The sequence below is a fragment of the Cloeon dipterum genome, chromosome 2, assembly GCF_949628265.1.
Source record: "Cloeon dipterum chromosome 2, ieCloDipt1.1, whole genome shotgun sequence".
In the NCBI taxonomy this organism is placed as follows: domain Eukaryota; kingdom Metazoa; phylum Arthropoda; class Insecta; order Ephemeroptera; family Baetidae; genus Cloeon; species Cloeon dipterum.
Window position 1 is genome coordinate 18,059,539 of NC_088787.1, and position 18,523 is coordinate 18,078,061.

The 18,523-nt window shown below is 43.2% G+C and overlaps 4 protein-coding genes across 6 annotated transcripts in view; 1 reads left to right on the plus strand and 3 right to left on the minus strand.

Annotated features, from left to right (window-relative positions):
• Positions 1-3,514, minus strand: part of LOC135935565 (neuroligin-4, Y-linked-like) — a 32,569-nt gene extending 29,055 nt beyond the window's left edge. For both annotated transcript variants that reach the window (XM_065477999.1, XM_065477998.1), the window contains exon 1: positions 3,208-3,514. The gene's annotated coding sequence lies outside the window, so the exon portion shown is untranslated. The remainder of the gene's footprint in view (positions 1-3,207) is intronic.
• Positions 3,515-4,891: 1,377 nt separating this feature from the next.
• Positions 4,892-6,638, minus strand: RagA-B (Ras-related GTP binding A/B). The gene is made up of 8 exons (XM_065478005.1): positions 6,417-6,638; positions 6,221-6,320; positions 6,089-6,155; positions 5,805-6,027; positions 5,656-5,751; positions 5,389-5,603; positions 5,211-5,326; positions 4,892-5,142 (listed from the first exon to the last, which is right to left on the minus strand). Exons 1-8 carry the CDS (start codon positions 6,438-6,440, stop codon positions 5,042-5,044), a joined length of 942 nt encoding a protein of 313 aa, XP_065334077.1. The 5' UTR covers positions 6,441-6,638; the 3' UTR covers positions 4,892-5,041.
• A 1,556-nt stretch (positions 6,639-8,194) lies between these two features.
• Gcn5 (Gcn5 acetyltransferase) lies at positions 8,195-12,555 on the minus strand. 2 transcript variants are annotated; one of them, XM_065478004.1, is made up of 15 exons: positions 12,400-12,550; positions 12,170-12,336; positions 11,984-12,107; positions 11,785-11,930; positions 11,593-11,730; positions 11,403-11,536; positions 11,151-11,342; positions 10,979-11,094; positions 10,460-10,568; positions 10,292-10,397; positions 10,038-10,243; positions 9,761-9,981; positions 9,549-9,709; positions 8,622-8,931; positions 8,195-8,567 (listed from the first exon to the last, which is right to left on the minus strand). In XM_065478004.1, exons 1-15 carry the CDS (start codon positions 12,422-12,424, stop codon positions 8,374-8,376), a joined length of 2,349 nt encoding a protein of 782 aa, XP_065334076.1. In that variant the 5' UTR covers positions 12,425-12,550; the 3' UTR covers positions 8,195-8,373. The 2 variants fall into 2 exon arrangements, with proteins under 2 accessions (XP_065334076.1, XP_065334075.1); XM_065478003.1 differs by having other exon boundaries at positions 10,038-10,397; positions 12,400-12,555.
• Positions 12,556-12,768: 213 nt separating this feature from the next.
• On the plus strand, positions 12,769-17,822 carry Hsc70Cb (heat shock protein 70Cb). Its single transcript, XM_065478002.1, has 11 exons — positions 12,769-13,000; positions 13,665-13,986; positions 14,148-14,381; positions 14,552-14,796; positions 14,852-15,187; positions 15,882-16,009; positions 16,065-16,285; positions 16,465-16,611; positions 16,667-16,906; positions 16,965-17,246; positions 17,479-17,822. Exons 1-11 carry the CDS (start codon positions 12,894-12,896, stop codon positions 17,626-17,628), a joined length of 2,412 nt encoding a protein of 803 aa, XP_065334074.1. The 5' UTR covers positions 12,769-12,893; the 3' UTR covers positions 17,629-17,822.
• Positions 17,823-18,523: the final 701 nt, after the last annotated feature.

Consider the following 18,523-nt stretch of genomic DNA (forward strand, 5'->3'; position numbering starts at 1 on the left):
TAAATTTGATTTCTTGGTGTATTGCGAGCGCTCTCGACTGCTACGTACGTGCTGATGATGGGAAAAAATGAGCTCGCGCGCGCGGCAGCTCGTGCATGCATGATTTTCAACAAAATTCTGTGTTTATTTTCTTCGGCGCATATTATTTATTCAACAGCAGCAGCAGCTAGACAGGCAGGCAGTCAAGCTGGGCTCATGCTAGATGTGTTCGCTTTCGCCGCCTTTTTTCGAGCAAATAACAATAATAACAACACTCTTTGAAAGAAGCGAAAAACTACAGAGGCGAATAATTGCAAAAAGCGGCAGTAATAATAGCGCGCGCGCACACACACAGGGACGCGAGGAGAATCTTCTGCGTGCTGACATTTTTATAACCCTTTGTCATCCGCGCCCGCTTTTTATGTGGATGTGCTCAACGTTTTTATTAATAAATTGCAAAAAAGAAGGGCGCCTTTGTGACTTGCGTGTGAGGGAGAGAGAAGCGACGGCGTGCCACCCGAAAACTTTGCAGTAAAATGTAGGAATAAAAAATGAAACGCGCGCGGGACGTGTGTTCCTATAAGCCTCGGCAACAATGTGAAATTGCGTAGCGAGTCGGTGCGCGGAACGCAAAAATTCGGGTCTAATACCCTCCTTCCGCGGTCGAGTGTATTCAAAATCCGCGCACACAACAAAGGCATATTCTCGGCATCAGGGAGTAAATTATCTTTTATGCGTGCTCGGGCTCTCATTATTAAACGAGGAAAGCGGCGGCGGCGGCGATAGGAGACAAAAAGCGCGAGCATTCGGGCAGGCGCGGGGGCGAAAAAGAGGCTTCAAAGCTCACTCACAGAGCAGTGAGCCTTTCATTGCGAATGCCTCGAGTGCAGAGGTCCAAATTTGGCCGGATAATGAAAAATTAAGTCGGCTCGGCGGCGGTTTAATTGAATCAACCGCACCGCCGTCGCCGCCTTGCCAAAATCAACCCGAGCCAAATTGCGGAGCCGAGAGCGCGCGCGATCGCTACACACCAGGCCCCGACTCAATCAATCACACTCGACGCCGACCAATTTGCCGAGCCGGTTGTCGTCGAGGGGGCGTCAGGGGGCCCATGATCCGCTAATTGGCCGAGACAGAAACACAACAAGCACCGCACCGGCCTCACGGTTAAAGGTCCGTTCCGCCAGCCAAGCCTTTCTGCCGCCGCGCGCTTTTCTGGCTCGCCGGATTTTTGTTTTTCGGGGTGAACCTGTGACGTCACCATGTGGGTGGCGCAACTCTGTTCAGAGAAGAGGTTAGCAAGGAGCTGAATCGATTTCTGGCTCCACGCTACCAGACTGGCTCTCTCTCTCTCTCTCTCTCTCTCTCTCTCTCTCTCTCTCTCTCTCTCTCTCTCTCTCTCTCTCTCTCTCTCCTCTCGTTCTCTCTCATCTGTGTGTGTTTGTGAGGCTCTCTCTCTCTCGTTCAACCCTCTCGCTTGCACCCTCCCTCCATTCTCACTCGGCCGCTGCCCAAATCGGCGCGCGGAAAAATGCCGCTCGTTTGCCGAAATGAAACAATGACTTTGAAAAATGACCGAAAAGCAAGGGCGAGAGAGTTTTGTTGCCGGTGACGTGCGCGTTCACGGCACAGGCAGTAACGGACGACGTGCGAGTGAAAATTGAGCGAGAGGGAGTGAGAGAGCAAGGGTTGACGCGCGCGCTGCACAAACTACATTAAAAAAGTGTCAGCCCGAAAAGTGTCAATAATCGCGATGGGCCCAAGTGCGGAGAAGCACGCGTGGACGGAATATTGCTCTTCCGAGCCGCCGGATCATACTGCTCACATTATAATTGACGTTTTCTGCCGCTCTGCGGCTTTGTACCTGCACGTATCCTCTTCTTCCTTCTTCTTTCCACACTTTTTTCCTGTATGTACTCTTTTTTCGCTCACAAGGCGGATTGCATGATGTTCGACACCGAGAATTATTATCGCGTCCGACGCGCGGACTCTTTTCTCCGCCGTAAAAGCAATAATAGCCGCCAAATTGCCGGCGAAAATATTTTACGAACGTGTACGAGTGTTTGAATCCCTCTTACTTTACTTTCCTCCTTTTTTTATTATTCCAGTCATTACGGGCACGGAGCCGCGGCGCTGTGAATATTAAAACGAACGCGCCGCGTTCCATCACATATCGAGGAAACGAGCTCTGGTTGTGTGTACTAAAGGGAGAGCAGATGAAAAAAGCAGTCAGCGGCAGCGTTCGACGAGACGGTTTTGTTCTGCCGACGCGCCGTGTGCCGAGCGCTCGGCGGAATGAAAAAATCAATGCTGTCAAAACAAATTCGAAATCGATATGAAAACGTGCAGTGTGGTGTGAATTGTGAACAAAAACGGCCGAGGTTGTGCGGTGTGCTTGTGTACGCCATTCAAAGCGCGAGCAAAACCAATCAAAAGAGGCTCAAATGCAGCAGGGATTTTTGATAAAAAGTGTGACACTGATACAGCAGCAGCAGGCTCCTCGCGCTGATGCTGAGCAGAGCCGTTTTAATTAAATAAGCGTATATGCAGACGCGCGATAAAAAGGACACTCCGCCTCGCCGCATCAACTATTTAAAACAATCAAAAAAACGCTGAGCTTTTTATTTAAAAAGCAGCTCTTAGCTCTTTTTACCGTGCACGGGAGATGCGTTTTAAGCACACAGAGAGCGACGGCTGAGGAAATTAAAGTTTAAAACAGGTTGTTACACACTACGATAGGGTCATAAACCAGCAGCGGCAGCAGCCTAGAGCCAGAGAGTTTTCCTGGACCAAACACCGTGCTCTCCGGCGCTTATCGTGGCGTTTAATAACCGACCTATATCGTGGTAATAATGGCATGCAGGCCGGCGAGCGCAAGCAACATGCAAATAATAAATAATTGTTGGCACCCGGGAGCAACACCCGATTTCCAGCCCGTCAGCGCGCCAGCGTAAAGAATCACACAGCCCCGAATCAATTTGAGGCTGCGAAATCAGCGGCCCGGCGGTTTCGCGTGACCGCGGCTCTCGCTGATAAAATAATTTGCATGCGAAAGTGTGCAGCTGTGGATATTATTACGAAACCAGGCAAGCGAAGCACCATCGGCAGATATCAAGCCACCGCCGGGCTGGTGGCGATGGCGGAAAAACGCTTCGTGTACACGGCACACGATATTGGAGAGTGCGGAGGAAAATGAGCAGCACAGGGGCGACGATCGACGAAACTCACCATCCTCCGGCGGCAGCCGCAGCACCAGCACACGGACAGATAAGCCTGAGCAGCAGGCGCGCCCCGTCGGGCAGGGGATGCTTCTTCCTTCCTCGATCGGCTGCCGAGCAGGCCAGTTAAAGGGTGAGCATCTCGCCAAGCGGCCGACGGAAAGGCGGGCGGGCGGGCGGGCGCAACCTCTGCAAAATCTCCTGCTACTGACGTTCGACGGCGGTGGCTCCGAGCCGAGCGGCGTGTGGGCAAGCGCTGCAGCAGCCAAAGATTACACTCCTGCTCGGTGGTGGCTCGCCCGCCCGCTCGCCCGCCGCCACCGCCTGCATGGATAGGCAATCCGATGCGCAAGTGCGGATAATTCAACACCGACGGCAGATGTCTCGGCACTGCGAATTGCCACGACCTGACTCCCTTCGCGCTCCCTCTATCTCTGCGGCCGACGACCAACAGTTTCCTTCGGCGGCGCCGGCCGGAAAAGTGTACATGCACTTGCTTGTGTGCGTTTGATCTCTCTCCGTGCCGGTGCGCGCTTTGGGACCAAATTTAACGAGTCGGCCAGTGGTGCATAAATTAGCAGAACGAGCCCCGGCCGCCTGGCTTTTGGGCAAAATTAACCACGCCTCTCTTTTTGGCCCTTCCGTCGTCGCGGGCTGCTGCGTCGTCATCGCGCCTAATGAATGTGCGGCGATGAAAGGCCGAGCAGAAAAATGCGCCGCAGTGATTTTCGTACACATAACCGCGCCTTTTAACGCTAAGTGGAATGGCACCTCGGGGACTCGATCAACCAGGCCGGAAGAGCGGCAGGAAGTATCTACACGCTGCTCGCGCCCTACGGAACAATTCCTTTGAGATACTTTCATTTCATTATTCCTGCCTGCCACCGCCGTAAGGCCAGAGTATGTGTGTGCAATCAAAGTGAAGAGGTTGCTCTCCTTCTTTCCAATCAATAAGCTGCTGCGCTGAGGTTTTCGTCGAGCAAATATAACGAGCGCCGTTTCCAATCATATAGAGGAGATAAATTTATTTTTGATTCATCAGAGATTACAAGAGCACAAACTAATTTCCATATTTTAATATAATATTTGTACAGAGCACAGAGATAGAGAGGGAGAGAAGGGAAACACAAGCAAATTTCAATATTTTCCTTCCATGTACACGTTATTAGCCTTTTTATGGTCATGCACACGCTCGCGAGGCCTTCCTTCCGCTCGGATGGCTTCGCTTTATAACATTTGATGGCGTTTTGCATACACACAGCCTTACGCTGTTTAAATTATTGATCTGTCTTGACGTAGCTCTGGGGGCTGCGTTTGACAGCATTTTAATGTATTGCAATGCAATCAACCACTTCCACCGTTGTTTATAAAACGCCAACATAGATTACAAAATTTCATTTGCACTCTGACTCGCGCCAGCGTAATTAAATTCGTGCAGTGCAAAAATGTGGATATTTATTGTGGTGACAACCTCGAAAAGCGCTTTTGTGTATTAAAAATAAAAGAGTAACAATTAATTCGCGTCCAGCATGTTCACAGTCGTTATTTTAAACTCTAATTACACAACTCTTTTCATTTAGTAAATCTTGGTTATGTTGATAAATGGTTCATAAATTCCAAGTCATAGCCCTTCATAATGAATTCCAACCAATTAGCGACAGAAGAAACTGAAGTGTTTTGTGAGCAAAATCAGGTTAAATTAAAAACGTCTTTAATTGCATCCTGCTTTGAACAATCAAATTTTGGGTATCACTGGCCGCGGCCGAGAAATTATTTTGTCACATTTTTATCACTTTTCCAAGTCACCAATTATAAAAATAGACAGAAAATTTTGCAGATCACACCTAAGGACGGGCAGGCAAGAGTTGGCCCTGCTGACTTTGGTTTTCCAGCTTCTCAAAATGCTTCCTTGCATTGCGAATGTTGATAAGTGTTGCGGCAGAGGCTGTTCGAATTACGGCAAAACGGTCAAAATTGGTCAAAGGAGTGAAAATCAAGCACAAGACTACTCACGGATGGTTGGATCCGATAAGATGACCATGACGTATGTGTTAGGGGTAAACATGTCTATGTAAGCAGCAAAGCTTGAATTTACTACCTCCATACTTTGGAATTGGGCAGCCAGTTTGCTATTATTGATTTTCAATCCAATTAATTAACTGAATCATTAAATTTATTCATTTATTTCTACCTGCAGCTGAGCTTGAACTGCTTGATGATGTTGCTCACTTTCTCAAACCTATGAATATCTTTGTGGCTCCTCCGCTCGGAATGAGAAATGACGAGGAAAGTGGCTCTTTCGAATAACAGCACCTCGTCCGCATCGATTATGTTGGCAAATTCTTGCAAGCTGTGTTCCAGCTCTTTGACGTTTGGTATCAACATGTAAACAATGCTAGACCACGCCTAAAGGGGGAAATAAGCTATCCGTGTTACATCTCAAGTTGCAACAACTTACCCTGTAGAGAGTCTCATCCCAGATTGATGTGCGAAAGCATGTGCAATTGAGAGGTTTAGAGAGCCGCTTCAAGTCATCCTCCCTCTCTTGGAAAATCTGGTAGGATAATTATAATAAAGGCAGAACATCTCTACGTGCATGGGCCTCACCATGTCTCTTTGGTCTTCTTGGACCAGATCCATTTTGTGCACAAGACAGAAGACTTTGGCTTCAGGCGAGTTCTGCAGGATTGCTTCGAGACAGCTCTGGTAGTAGTGCATGTCTTTGTCCAGCTCTCGACTCTCGACATCAAACACATAGATCAAAACTTCGACATTTCTGAAGATATTGTCACGCTGGCTCGCAAAGTAATTTTCCATGAAAGCTTCTTGCCTGGCCAATTGAAATATATGATAGAAACGTGTCACGCAGAAATTAAAGCAGTGTGATTTACCCTCCACAGTCCCATAGGTTCAAGACAAGGTTGCCAAGAAATCTTACATGAGAGTGCTCGACGTCGACTGTAAATTAGCCAACTCATTAGTTTAAATGCGCTTTACAATAAATTGCATAATAATAATTTTACTTGTAGCTCCAAGTCTCCGCGTATCTCTGGCGATGTAATTTGCGAATATGATGGACCTCATACTTGTCTTTCCTGAGCCACTCTTGCCCATCAGTAACACCTGAAACCAATAATTAATATTGAGTTTATTGTGGCCCCAAAAGTCGCTGATATGTAGTGCGAGTTTTGACAATAACGAAGTACAAACGGTGCAAACCTTTTTCTTCATTACTCGCGACATCGTAGGAATTAAATGGTTGACGGCTCAGTCACTTTCAATTTCCGGAGAAGAAAACCAAGTTACTTGAAGGAAGCTTCTTGATACCGTGTGATCATTAGAGTTTGCGTGAAAATGTATGTAAATCACGAGTTTGGGTCACGAGCTCCAGCTGTGCTTTTAGAGTTGTTGCGGCCGACGACAGCAGCAGACAACAGTTCGACGCTGAAACAGCCAATGAAACACAACCAACAGAAACCCAGCCAATGGTGTTGAGAGAGGCGTTTGAACGTTTCAAATGAATGCGCCATTACCACATGCGCTTTTGACAAGAGGATAATTAGTTTGTCAGGTAAAATAATATTGAAATTAATGATGTGTTTGTATATAAAAGGCATGATTGACAGTTCAGCACATAGTAAAATAATTTGAAAATAATCTCAATACATAGATACTTTTTCTACTTGAAGTATTTTTCAAATTATGTCTTTGAACGTGTGTTTCTAACACGGACTTAATATTCTGAACAGTGCAGATCATTTCAAGAGATGCGGGGAGCAGCAAAAATTAAGATGGAACATGACCAACAGTAAAATCAAATTTTCATGTTACTTTTAATTAAAATATGAAAATATGGGCTTCATCAGAATGGTAGAAAGTTGTCTTAAGACTTCAGACATGTTAGGAAAATATATTTCTTTTTTCTATCTGTTTCTTTTATTCATGTACATTACATAAATCAATTTAAATTAAGTCACATGAACAATGGCAAAAAGTGAACAAGCAGGAACTGCAAAACCGACCGAAACAATAAATTGTAACGACGTTGTCAGGTGCCGCACTAAATATCAATAAGTCAATTATCACATCACAACACATTAAAATTTACACCACAAGTACTGCTTGCACAGGGAGGGAAATCTTGACGCGTCGCAGTCTTTCAACAACGGTGGCAGGTCGTTCCAGGGTTTAGAGACCCTGTATGAAAAGGCACTTCGGCCAAAAGCTGTCCTCGCGGGGGGCGGCTGAAGGCGGGGATGTGCCACGCTGTCACCTCGCAGTGCGCGCCCCTGGATGATTCTCGCTCTAACATCAAAATCAGTGTGTCCGCTCTGGCATCTGTGAAAGAACACGAGGTCAGTGTGCTGCAGGTGCATGTCGAAAGGCACCACTTTTTGCACTTCTGGCAGGATTTTTCCGTAAACAAAGTGCATCGCCCTGTTTTGCACTCTGCTTAACTTGGTGATGTTTTCCTGCGTCGTTGGGTGCCAGGCGGGAAGGCCGAAGGTCATAACTGGCTTTACCATGGTCAGGTATGCAATTCTCTTTACACGCGGCGTACACCCTCGCGAATTGCGCGCTGCAAAACTAAGGCGCTGCGCCGCTCTTGCTCGCACGATGTACGTGTGCATTCGCCAGCGGAGATCACTCGCGATGTGCACGCCGAGCAGCCGTTGTGAGCCCACGTACTGCAGCGGTGTGTCATCGAGGGTGTATTCAAATTGAAGGGTCAGTCGCGCGCGCGTTATATATATTATTTTACATTTTTTCGCGTTCAGTTCCATGCCATTGTTTGCACACCATATATCAATATTGTTGAGATCGCCCTGAAATTCGTCAGCCAAACAGGAAAAATTAAGGAAACTTTTACTTGTCTTACAAAGAACTTTTGAAAATCAAGAATATGTAGCATGATTTCAAATTAGAAATATATTATATTTTTAACGAGAAAACGGCCAACAGGATTGGTCAATTATGAGGAAAAGAAATTGTTGAAGTTATTGCTTTACATCTCCATTTATTACAAAATCATATCGGCAATGAAATACAGTAATGTATCACGCAACATAAAAGTGATTGCTTCCAGTGAAGGGAGCATCATATTATGTTTAATGCCATCTTAAATTCAGTCATTTAGCACTCATTAAATGAATTGTGAAAAATAATCAAAAATTTCTCACTTCTCCATCAAACCCACCTCCCTCATTCTTGCTTGGAAAAATTTATCTAGCAAATTCGCACACTTAAAGTATTCGGTGTCAGGACTATTGTAAAGGCGGCAGTTTGTAAATATCCTATTCATATCTGCAATGAAGAGTCTCTTGTTTACGTAGTAGCCAACCTTCAGTTTCCCTTCCATTGACTTCAAGTCTGTTGAAGAAATTTCATTAGTAAAACGTAGAAAGTTTACGATATCTAACTCACCCATAGGATACTTGATGTGGTCATAATAGTCAGGGACCTCATTGCCATCAACAGGTCGCAAAAACGGCCACGCCGCGTGGTGTGTTTTTAACTGGCCGATGATGGTTCTCAGCTGAATGGCTAGAACTTCTGGATCCACACTATCAGCATGCGCCTTAATTTTGTTTTTCAAGAGAGGCAAGCACCCAGTCGCTTGGATGCCGGGAATACTCTCAATTGGAATGGACCTAACACCTTCCTTGAAGCAGTTCAATCCAGGCATCACTTTCTGGAATTCAGCTTGCCTCTGCTCAACCAACTTCTTGAGAATCTATAAAAAATATTTTAATATTAAGGTTTCTATGAGTAAAACTAGTTAATTTGAATAATGAATATTGGTTAAATGAGAAAATTAAATGAATCGGTGAGTTTGAGAGTAAAAAACTTTATTAGCATGGAACAACCCCTAGCCTATAATAGAATTTGAATTATTTTGAGTATTTTTTTTCAAGTTGTGTTTTTTCTGATATTTTGAGACTTTAGGTTCCTTGCCATCAGCAAGAATGGAATCCCACATGTTGTCTTACAATATAATAGTGTCAAATTTTTAATTATCTTGCTCATAATTCAACAACAAGTTATGCCCTTGGTATTACTAATAATTTAAGGTTTCAGCCAGCCACGCTGTGCCGTGCCAGCTGCCAAATTTTTGGTTCATGCGGGCAGCAGTCAGCCCCCGTGAATCTGGCTAAGCTGCAGCAGCCATGCCAGCCACCAGTGAAAGAAGATAAAAAAAAGTAATAAGACAAGTGCAGGAGAAAAAAATGTCTTCCGCACTATCAAACGCTATACTGAACAATATAAACTTTTTCTGAATTTAGAATTGTGAAGATTCATAGCTTGATTTTGTGGATTGCCAACCCATCACTTTGGAAAATTTCAACCTACCTCCTTCTGTTTCCGAATGACTGATGTAAACTCTGTGTACACGATTCTTGGGTTCAAGTGACAGTGCATCAGCGTGGCTCCTTCGTAGTCCTTGATGTAGCCATTGTACTGTGGCTTTGGCATTTTAATTTCTTTGCTGAAGCCCTGCTTCTTGAAGTAGCCTACAAACAGTTGCTTTAGTGTACTAAACAAAATTTATTCTCTTCTTTTACCAATAGCGAATTCATCAGCAAAAGTGAGGAAGTGCAAGACGTTTAGTCTGATGTGGTAGTCTTTCAAGTGGTTCATCAAGTGAGTGCCATAGCCTTTCACCTGTTCGTTGGAAGTTACCGCGCAGAATACAATCTCAGTGAAGCCTTGAGACAGGAACATCCTGAAACAAATCCCTCCAATCGCTCTACCATCCTTTAGAAGAGCGAGGGTTTTGTGTTTCCTGTCAAAAGCATATATTTTACATATTGTTCTTAAAAGAGTTTGTTGCAAACTTACGGATCAAACACCAGCCGTGAGATGTACTCCTTTGGCATCCTGGGAAGCTGATGGGAGAAGACATTTTGCAGTCCAATCAGCCACATGATCGTTTGCTTTTTGACGGGCTGCGTGATCGAGTTTCCAACAACAACAAACGTGATAACCCCTTTTTGTTCCTCGATTTTCGCTGCCTCATCTCTTGGCGCATTCTCGGGAAACACAGCCTGCAACGTGGCTGGTGAGGAAGTGGTTCTGTAGTAATGACACTCTACCTCTGCTCCGGTTGTCACAGGGTTGTTGATTGATGCCAACACTTCAGAAACTACCTTCTCTGGCACATCAATCACTTTTTTCTTTTTGGCATCCAGTTGTTCGGAGCTTTAATCACAACAAACTTGTGTTAGCTAAGAGCACCAGATGGCTTTCAACAATGCGGTTACCTTTCAGAAATTCTTCTTTTGCCTGCACTTGTTTGGATTGTGATTGTAGTGAAACCCGATTTTCCGGTTGGATTCAATTTTTCAAACTCATCAGGCTTGTTTCCAGATGCTAAAATTTTAAGTCATTGAATTAATTACAAATTCGCATTAAACACATAACACACAAAATGACACAATGAAATGCATTTAAAGAAAATGATGGATGCATTAGGAAAAATTCGATGGCCTTCATTTTCTGAAGTAAATTGATTTGTTGCTGTGATTATGTGATGCAAAACCCCTTGGCCACAGCTGCTACTCTATATAACGCCTTACCCATATCACTCTGTCTTTTTGAGCATTCCTGCTCATAAAGAAAATGGCATTTTTAACAACGTTTAGGCAAGAGCATAGGAAAAACCGATGCACATGTTGATTGGGCTAAAAACACCTCTATTTTTATTACCAGATAACAGTCTACAAATAATCGACTATTTCCTGAAAACAGTCTTATTTTCAAAGCCCTAATCGCGATATTACCTTTTTCAATGTTTTCGATCTGAGTAGCCAAATAGAGCGGGGCTTGTGGCTTGAAATCCGCATCCCAAATCGGCGAAGTTGGATTGTTCAGCTCCTCCTCCAAGGCGGTGAGAAATCTATGATACAATATTTACATACTGCAATAATTATTTTCCTCAGTGAAAAATCCTACCTTGGAAAGTGAGTTAGCACAACCACTCTCTTGTCAGGAGCCATTTTGTCCCTTTCATTGTTGCACTTTTCCATGAGAAGTCGGCACACGGTTTGGAATACGGCTTTCATGAATGTTCGTCCAAACACTTCGGTTGTGTCAAAGTGAGGTAGCGAGTCGCAAAATGCAGGAACATGGCAGAACACAAGCCATCTTCAATGAGACTCAAGCCATTAATTTCAATTCACAATCACTTATTTTCCTCTTTCTAACCTTGTGTAGTTGATCTTGTAAGTCGAGAGCTCATCACAAGTCAGATTGTGCTGATGGGAGCTAGGACTTTCAAAATTCCAATGGTTGAGACAGTGAAGAAACATCTTTGCCATGTCGTACACTGTCTGCCACTCCTAGCATTAGAACAACATTATGCAATTCACAACTGATAAAGTGGTTTCAGTCTTACATTTGAAGGGAGTGATCCAAATTTGTAGAAGACAAAATTTGTCACTCCTCTGGCAATGCTCGGCTTTTCAAAAGGTGGTTGTCCCAATGGGCCCTCGATTATAGGTTTCATGTTAGTCAGAATGTTTTTCCTCAGGAGCTAGAGTGAAATAAATAGATTCTGCTGCTGGAATTATAAATTTTCATTTCTTACCTTGAATAAATAGAAGTAAACCCTTTTAGTATCAGAGTCAAGCTCCTTGTTCATGCTCATGAAAATGTTTTCCACGTCAACCACCATGCCCAATAAATTATTTAAGTCGTCATCTTGCTTTGACTCCAAATGCTGAACATGAAATTCTGTAAAAATGCGGTTTAATATTCCAAACTGTCCAGCTGTGTGTTAAAATTACGGAGCGTGTGTTTGCAATTCCTGCATGGATCTTGGAAATTGGCAAGCTGCTGCACGGTTTCATCTTTGTTCTGTGGCGACTTTGCTTGAGGAGTTTTCCAACCATTGCATTTGCATTCAGCAGCCTATGAGTGAACGAAACAGTTGTACAAACAAATACATTTCAATTCCATTCAAGACTTCATACTTGACAGTGCGAGTAAATTGCCAACTTCAATATTTTCTTATTTCTCGGCCAGTTGTACACTTGCTGCTTTCTCTGCTGAATCCTCAACAAATTGTTTGTTTTGGAGGTCTCAGTAGTGGAAGAAGAACTAGCAGTTGGCGCTTCCTCATTTGCATCATTTGCATGCGCTACGGGTAATAATTAATCCATGTAAACATCATACAAATTTTCATATTTCTCTGTTGTCTTACAGGATTTTGCCTCTTCTGTGTTCATTATTGTTTATTCGTGAAAACAATAATATTAGTTTACTACTTTCTAGTTTTTCCAAAACAACAACACAGCATTCAAGGTGTCTCGAAACAAAAGAAACAAAGGAATGGAAACAGCAAAAGTGGGGAGCGGCTCCTGTGGAGTATCGATTAGGAGATTGGTTTGCCGGCAGTCCAAAGAGCTTCTCTTTCGAGTGTGTTCTGGAACATTCTAGGCTGACGGATACAGCCAATGAGATTGCATACATTCTTGGAAGTTTTCCGTGATTGGTTGAGTTAAGTCTCTGACGTCATTTCACGTTTGAAATGAACCTGTCACCTCATGCTTCACCCACCATGCTAAGCGCTAGCCAGCCGCTCGCTATCATAGCGTGAGAGAGGCCTTGCCGCATTGCCGTGTTAAACTTTGTTTTCGGAGAGAAAGATTCTGGATCTGTGATTGTTAAGTAGCCCAGTTGTCAAATTCGGTCGAAATGTCTGTCATCGGCATTGATTTTGGTAACGACTCGTGCTACATTGCGGTCGCCAGAGCCGGTGGTATTGAAACCATCGCCAATGATTACAGTCTGAGAGCTACCCCGTAAGTATTTTTTCAGATTTTTCTATGAAAGTATGATATTTTGAATTAAATTACATTGCATCACTAATTCTCATGTACATTTAGGAGCAAATAACGTGAAATCAAATATAATACCATGCACTTGTGATAAACTTGTGAGAGTTGACGAAATTACTGGAAGCAGATGACCCTAATTCATATTGTGGCTTCTCGAATTGCGTGGTTTTTAAATTCGATATAATATTTACAATTTTTACACGACTAAAACCAGTTTTAAAAGTGAACTGAACAAACTTGGCTTTTTTGTGTCTGACGAGTGAGCCTGATTTTTTTGTGTTCTCTTGAACACATATGGCCTGAGCAAGGTCTATGGTGATTCATCTTTTATTTACCGTAAATGGGATTAGGTCGAGACCGGGGTGGGCGTTTCTGCTAGCATGTAAATCACCTCGCTCTTTATTACAAAGTAGCCTATACCTAATTCAACTTGTAATTCTGTAAATTTACCACTCATGAAGCTTGATATGCAAATTTGCCTCAGTACCATGCTCTATCAACTAAATAAAATGATCCCGCAATTCAGAACGCATCATGTCAAAAAATACATGAATACTTGGCCTCGACCCAAGCGTCATTTTTCGCTTCTCGGACAGCTGCCGTAAACTAGTATATTTTTTGTCCTCAGGTCATGTGTAGCGTTCAGCCAGAAAAACAGGATTCTGGGCGTCGCGGCCCAGAGCCAGATAGTCACCAACATGAAGAATTCGGTGTACTGCTTCAAAAGACTTTTGGGCCGCAAAACCAACGACCCTCTCCTGCAGTATGAGAAGAAGTTCCTCCATTACAACATCGAAAGCGGTCCAAATGGGGAAATCGGCATCAGGGTGCACTACCGTGAGAAGGAGCAAACCTTCACTGTGGAGCAGATCACAGGCATGCTCTTTACCAAGCTGAAGGACATTGCTGAGAAGGGACTGCAGACTAAAGTCAACGACTGTGTAATCTCGGTGCGTTTTAGTTGATGAAATCGTGGAAATTTCCAGAATATATTGATTGCATCAATCACTTTTATACTGATTCTGGAACTTTCTGGAGCCTTGGCTGCGGAACCCATTTGTCTATTTCTGACGCTTTGATAAAAAACTATTTATTTTCAAACCACTTGCAGGTCCCCTCTTTCTACACAAGCTATGAAAGGCAGGCCATCCTGAGCGCCGCCGCCATCGCAGGGCTAAATGTGTTGAGACTGATGAATGAGAATCTGGCGACTGCCTTGTGCTATGGCATCTACAAGCAGGACATGCCTGAAGCTGATGAAAACGCTCGAAATGTGGCGTTTGTCGATTGGGGCCACTCTTCTTTCCAAGTGTCCATCGCGGCCTTTGTCAAGGGAAAACTGAAGGTGCGTAGAAATATTTTATAAAAATTTGCCCCTACCATAATATCATTTGAACATCTCCTTTTCATGTTTTCAAATATCTCCTTTTCAACTCTCTAGATTAAATCGGGCCCAACTTAAAATATGTTAATTTTCCTGCTTGAAGTGATACATGACAAAAATATTATTCCTAGATGCTATCGTGTGCTGGAGATGGCCAGTTAGGAGGAAGGGACATTGACATGATCCTTGCTGAGCATTTTAGTGACGAATTTGTGTCAAAATACAAAATCAATGCGAGAACGAATGGCAGAGCAATGTTGCGGCTGCTGACTGCTGTTGAGAAGTTGAAGAAGCAGATGTCTGCCAACTCCACCAACCTGCCACTCGCTATTGAATGCTTCATGGATGACATTGATGTCAAGTCTGATATGAAGAGGCAAGACAACTCTTAATTTAGTTTAAGCACTCCTGACTGTGGTATTGATTTGTAGAGATGACATGGAGAAATTGTGCAGTCACCTCTTCACTAAAGCAGAAAACGTGATGAGAAGATGTCTTGAAGAATCAGGTTTGCAAGTGAAAGACATCCATTCTGTTGAGATCGTGGGAGGCTCAAGCAGACTGCCTGCTCTCAAGAACCTGATTCAGAAAGTATTTGGACATCAGCCAAGCACCACTTTGAATCAAGACGAAGCTGTTGCCAGAGGATGCGCCCTGCAGTGCGCTCTGCTTTCCCCTGCTGTCCGCGTTCGGGACTTCAACATCACTGATATTCAGATGTTCCCTGTCTACCTTGCATGGGACCCTGAAGTCGGAGAGGGCACAAGGTAATTTGTTTTAAACAATACGTTTCATGAGTGGATTGATACAGGGCGATAATTGAAAAAATAGTAGTTGATCGATAAACAATTTGTTCTACGATCTTCAAATAATTTAAAAAAGGGCCTTCCTACAGTAAAAGTTCAAATTTTCTCCAAAAATTTACAGCGCTTGACCACATTTTCTTGGCAGATATCAATTCCTCCCCTTGAGATCTGTCCAATAGCATACTAAACCTTTGAGGGAATTTCTTTGTTGTGAAATAAAATAGGATTAAACTCAAATAATTCCTCGCCATTTGAAAAGCATGCTAACTTGCAGCCACTTTTCTCAAAAATGTACAGCGCTACACAGTTCAATTTTAGCGTGGACTGAATCCTATTGATTGTTCTGTATAAATCCTCTTTAAATGATTGCTCTTTACTCATGAGGATATTTATTTTACTAAATATGATACAATTGATTTTAATCAATGAATTGTTCTATATAAATCACTTTCTTAAATAAAATATCAGTATGATATTCCCCACTTTATAAGGGAAAGCTTAGGTTAACTGACTGATTGAATGATAATTTTTCACACTAGTAAGCAATAAAAGCGTTAAATATTTTTCCGGTGATCCAACTCATGATATATTTACTGCCTATTTATTTTGGAGAGTTTAATAGAAAAGCTTTGAATAATATTAATTTGCATTTTAGTGAATTGGAAGTGTACCCGCACAAGCATGTGGTCCCCTTTGTGAAGATGCTGACCTTCTACCGCAGCGCACCATTTGCACTCCGTGCATTTTACAAAGGCCCCTTACCATATCCAGACCCAAATATTGGTATGAATTTTGATTTCATACTCAGGTACAATTTTATTTATTTTGGTTTTTACAGGCGTGTACAAGATTCATAATGTTCAGCCTAATGCCGCTGGTGAAAGCCAGAAGATCAAAGTGAAAGTGAAAATGTCCCTCCATGGTACATTTGCCATCAGCTCGGCTGCCATGCATGAGACAGTCATTGAACCAGCTGGTGCCCCTGAACCTATGGAAGTTGATAATCAGGAAGCAGCCACACCTGAGGATAAGCAGGAAGGTGCTCCTCCTGCTGGCGAGGTAATGCCTGAAATTCAAAATTAATATTAAACCTATTTAAGGGCCAGTGTCATTCAAGGTTTGGATTCTTTTATTTATTACAAATAATTCAAACTTCAGTGCACAAAACAATTGTCTGCCAGCTTCAGACTTGTTAATATCAATGATATTTTGTGTAAATGATTGAACTAATTTTACAGACTCCGCCATCCAAACCTCAGGACGATAATGAAGCTCCCAAAGAGGAGAAGAAGGAAAGGAAAAGGACCATTACAACTGACTTGCCTGTGCAGACCATTTCTGGCAGCCTGAAGGCTGAAACTGTTGACAATTTCCACAAACTAGAGGTAAAGCCATTCATTTCCTTTTCACACGCTTTGCTGAGCTGTGTATATTGTCCAGGTTCAAATGATCAATGACGACCTCAACGAGAATGAACGCATAGACGCCAGGAATGCTCTGGAAGAGTTTGTCTACGAACTGAGAAGTCAGCTGGGCAGTGAAGATTGTTTGGCCAACTATGTCAAGGAGGATGAGCTCTCTTCTCTGTTAGTTGCACTTGAAAACATGGAAACCTGGCTTTATGAGGATGGAGAGAATTGCGAAAAGCAGGATTACTCAAACCGTCTCTCAGACCTCAAGGTACGCACTATTTCCTGTAAGCACATAGAAGTCTATTCTCAACCACTTGATGTTTCAGTCCAAAAGCGACCCTATAAAGCAGAGGAAGCTGGAATTTGAATGCTTCCCCAAGATATTTGAGGAATTCAGCCGCTCCATCATGCTTGCTGAGAAGACGGCGAGTCTGGCCAAGTCTGGTCACGCAGACTATAGCCATTTCACCCCTGATGAAGTCAAGTCGGTTGATGAAGCGGTGCAAAGTGCAGTCGCTTTCATGGAGGACAAACGATGCCTGCTGGCCAAGGCGTCAAAAACCAGTGATCCTCCAGTCACTGTCAGCGTTCTGCAGGCAGAAAGAAAGGTAGGACTTGTTTATTTGCTAAGGGCGTTTCCTTATTTCCGTGGTGTGCGATTTTTCCAATCCGTCAAAGATTTTGATTTTTATGTCCCCTCGCTGCTCTTCGTGCTCACTAGATATTAACTAAAAAAAAATGCCATTTGTTTGCTCCGGCAATAGTTTACTGTAGATAAGAGAACCTTCCCTACCTCTCAGGTACAATATTTATTCAATTTGTTTCATGTTTGCGTTGCAGCTCTTTGACTCGAAAGTGAGTGTTCTTAAAAAGCCAAAGCCTCAGCCACCTGCTGCTGAAGCACCTAAAGAGAACAACACCAACAACAAAGATCAGAGTGCAAGCCAGGATGGCAATGCTGATGGCGGGGAGGCGATGCAGGCGGAGTAAACGGCGATTCGGTTTTTGCAGCATTATTTGATTCACTTCATTTCCTTGTTTTCATATCTGCTGCTGTAACTAAAACAATTTTTTGTCACGATTCTAAAAATTGCACTAATTTTTCGCCTTCTGTGACTCATTTCAAACTATGCTGCTTTGAAGACCAGTTGAATAAATATTAAGCATATTTAGTGTGAAACAAATTATTTTTGTCAAATTAAGAAATTCATCCTATAGAATACCTTATAAATAAATTTAATAAATTTTGCGTTTATACTGTAAGGGTAAATAACATAATAATTCACGTCTTACAATTAGTTGGTCTGCAGGTGTTTATTGTATTCATTTACAGTCTATTCAATTCACCAAGAATTCGAACTAATGCAGCTAGCATATTATTTATCATTTTCTCTACATTTTGTGATAGTTAGGGGACATCTGACTCAATCACGGCACTGTTTTTTTTAGCTTGACCTTGAAACACTGTTCAATGCTATCCTTATGCCCAGAGTTGCCATTTTCTTTCAAAGTTGCGTTGCCGTAATCCGCCCTCAATTCAGGATAGAATTGTTTCTTTCTTCTCATAGGGCTAACAAATAAAAGAGTCAGGTTAGGGAATGTAAAAGTAAGCTAACAGTTTTTTGTCGCGAGCGACAATCAAAGTGAGGTCAACCTCCCCCCTAGACAACCGACTCAACCCTGTCACCACCCTTCCTGGGAGGGTCGGAGAGCGCGAGAGATCTCGCGCGCGAATCAAGCCCTTCGAGTAGTGACGAGCAGCGCATCCGGCACACATTCTTGAGGTTCATCTGGTTCATCAACGTTTCATCCAACGTTTCGAGGTCTGAATCGACTCATCATGTGCATTGGTTTAATACATAATTATAGCAGCAATGAAACAACA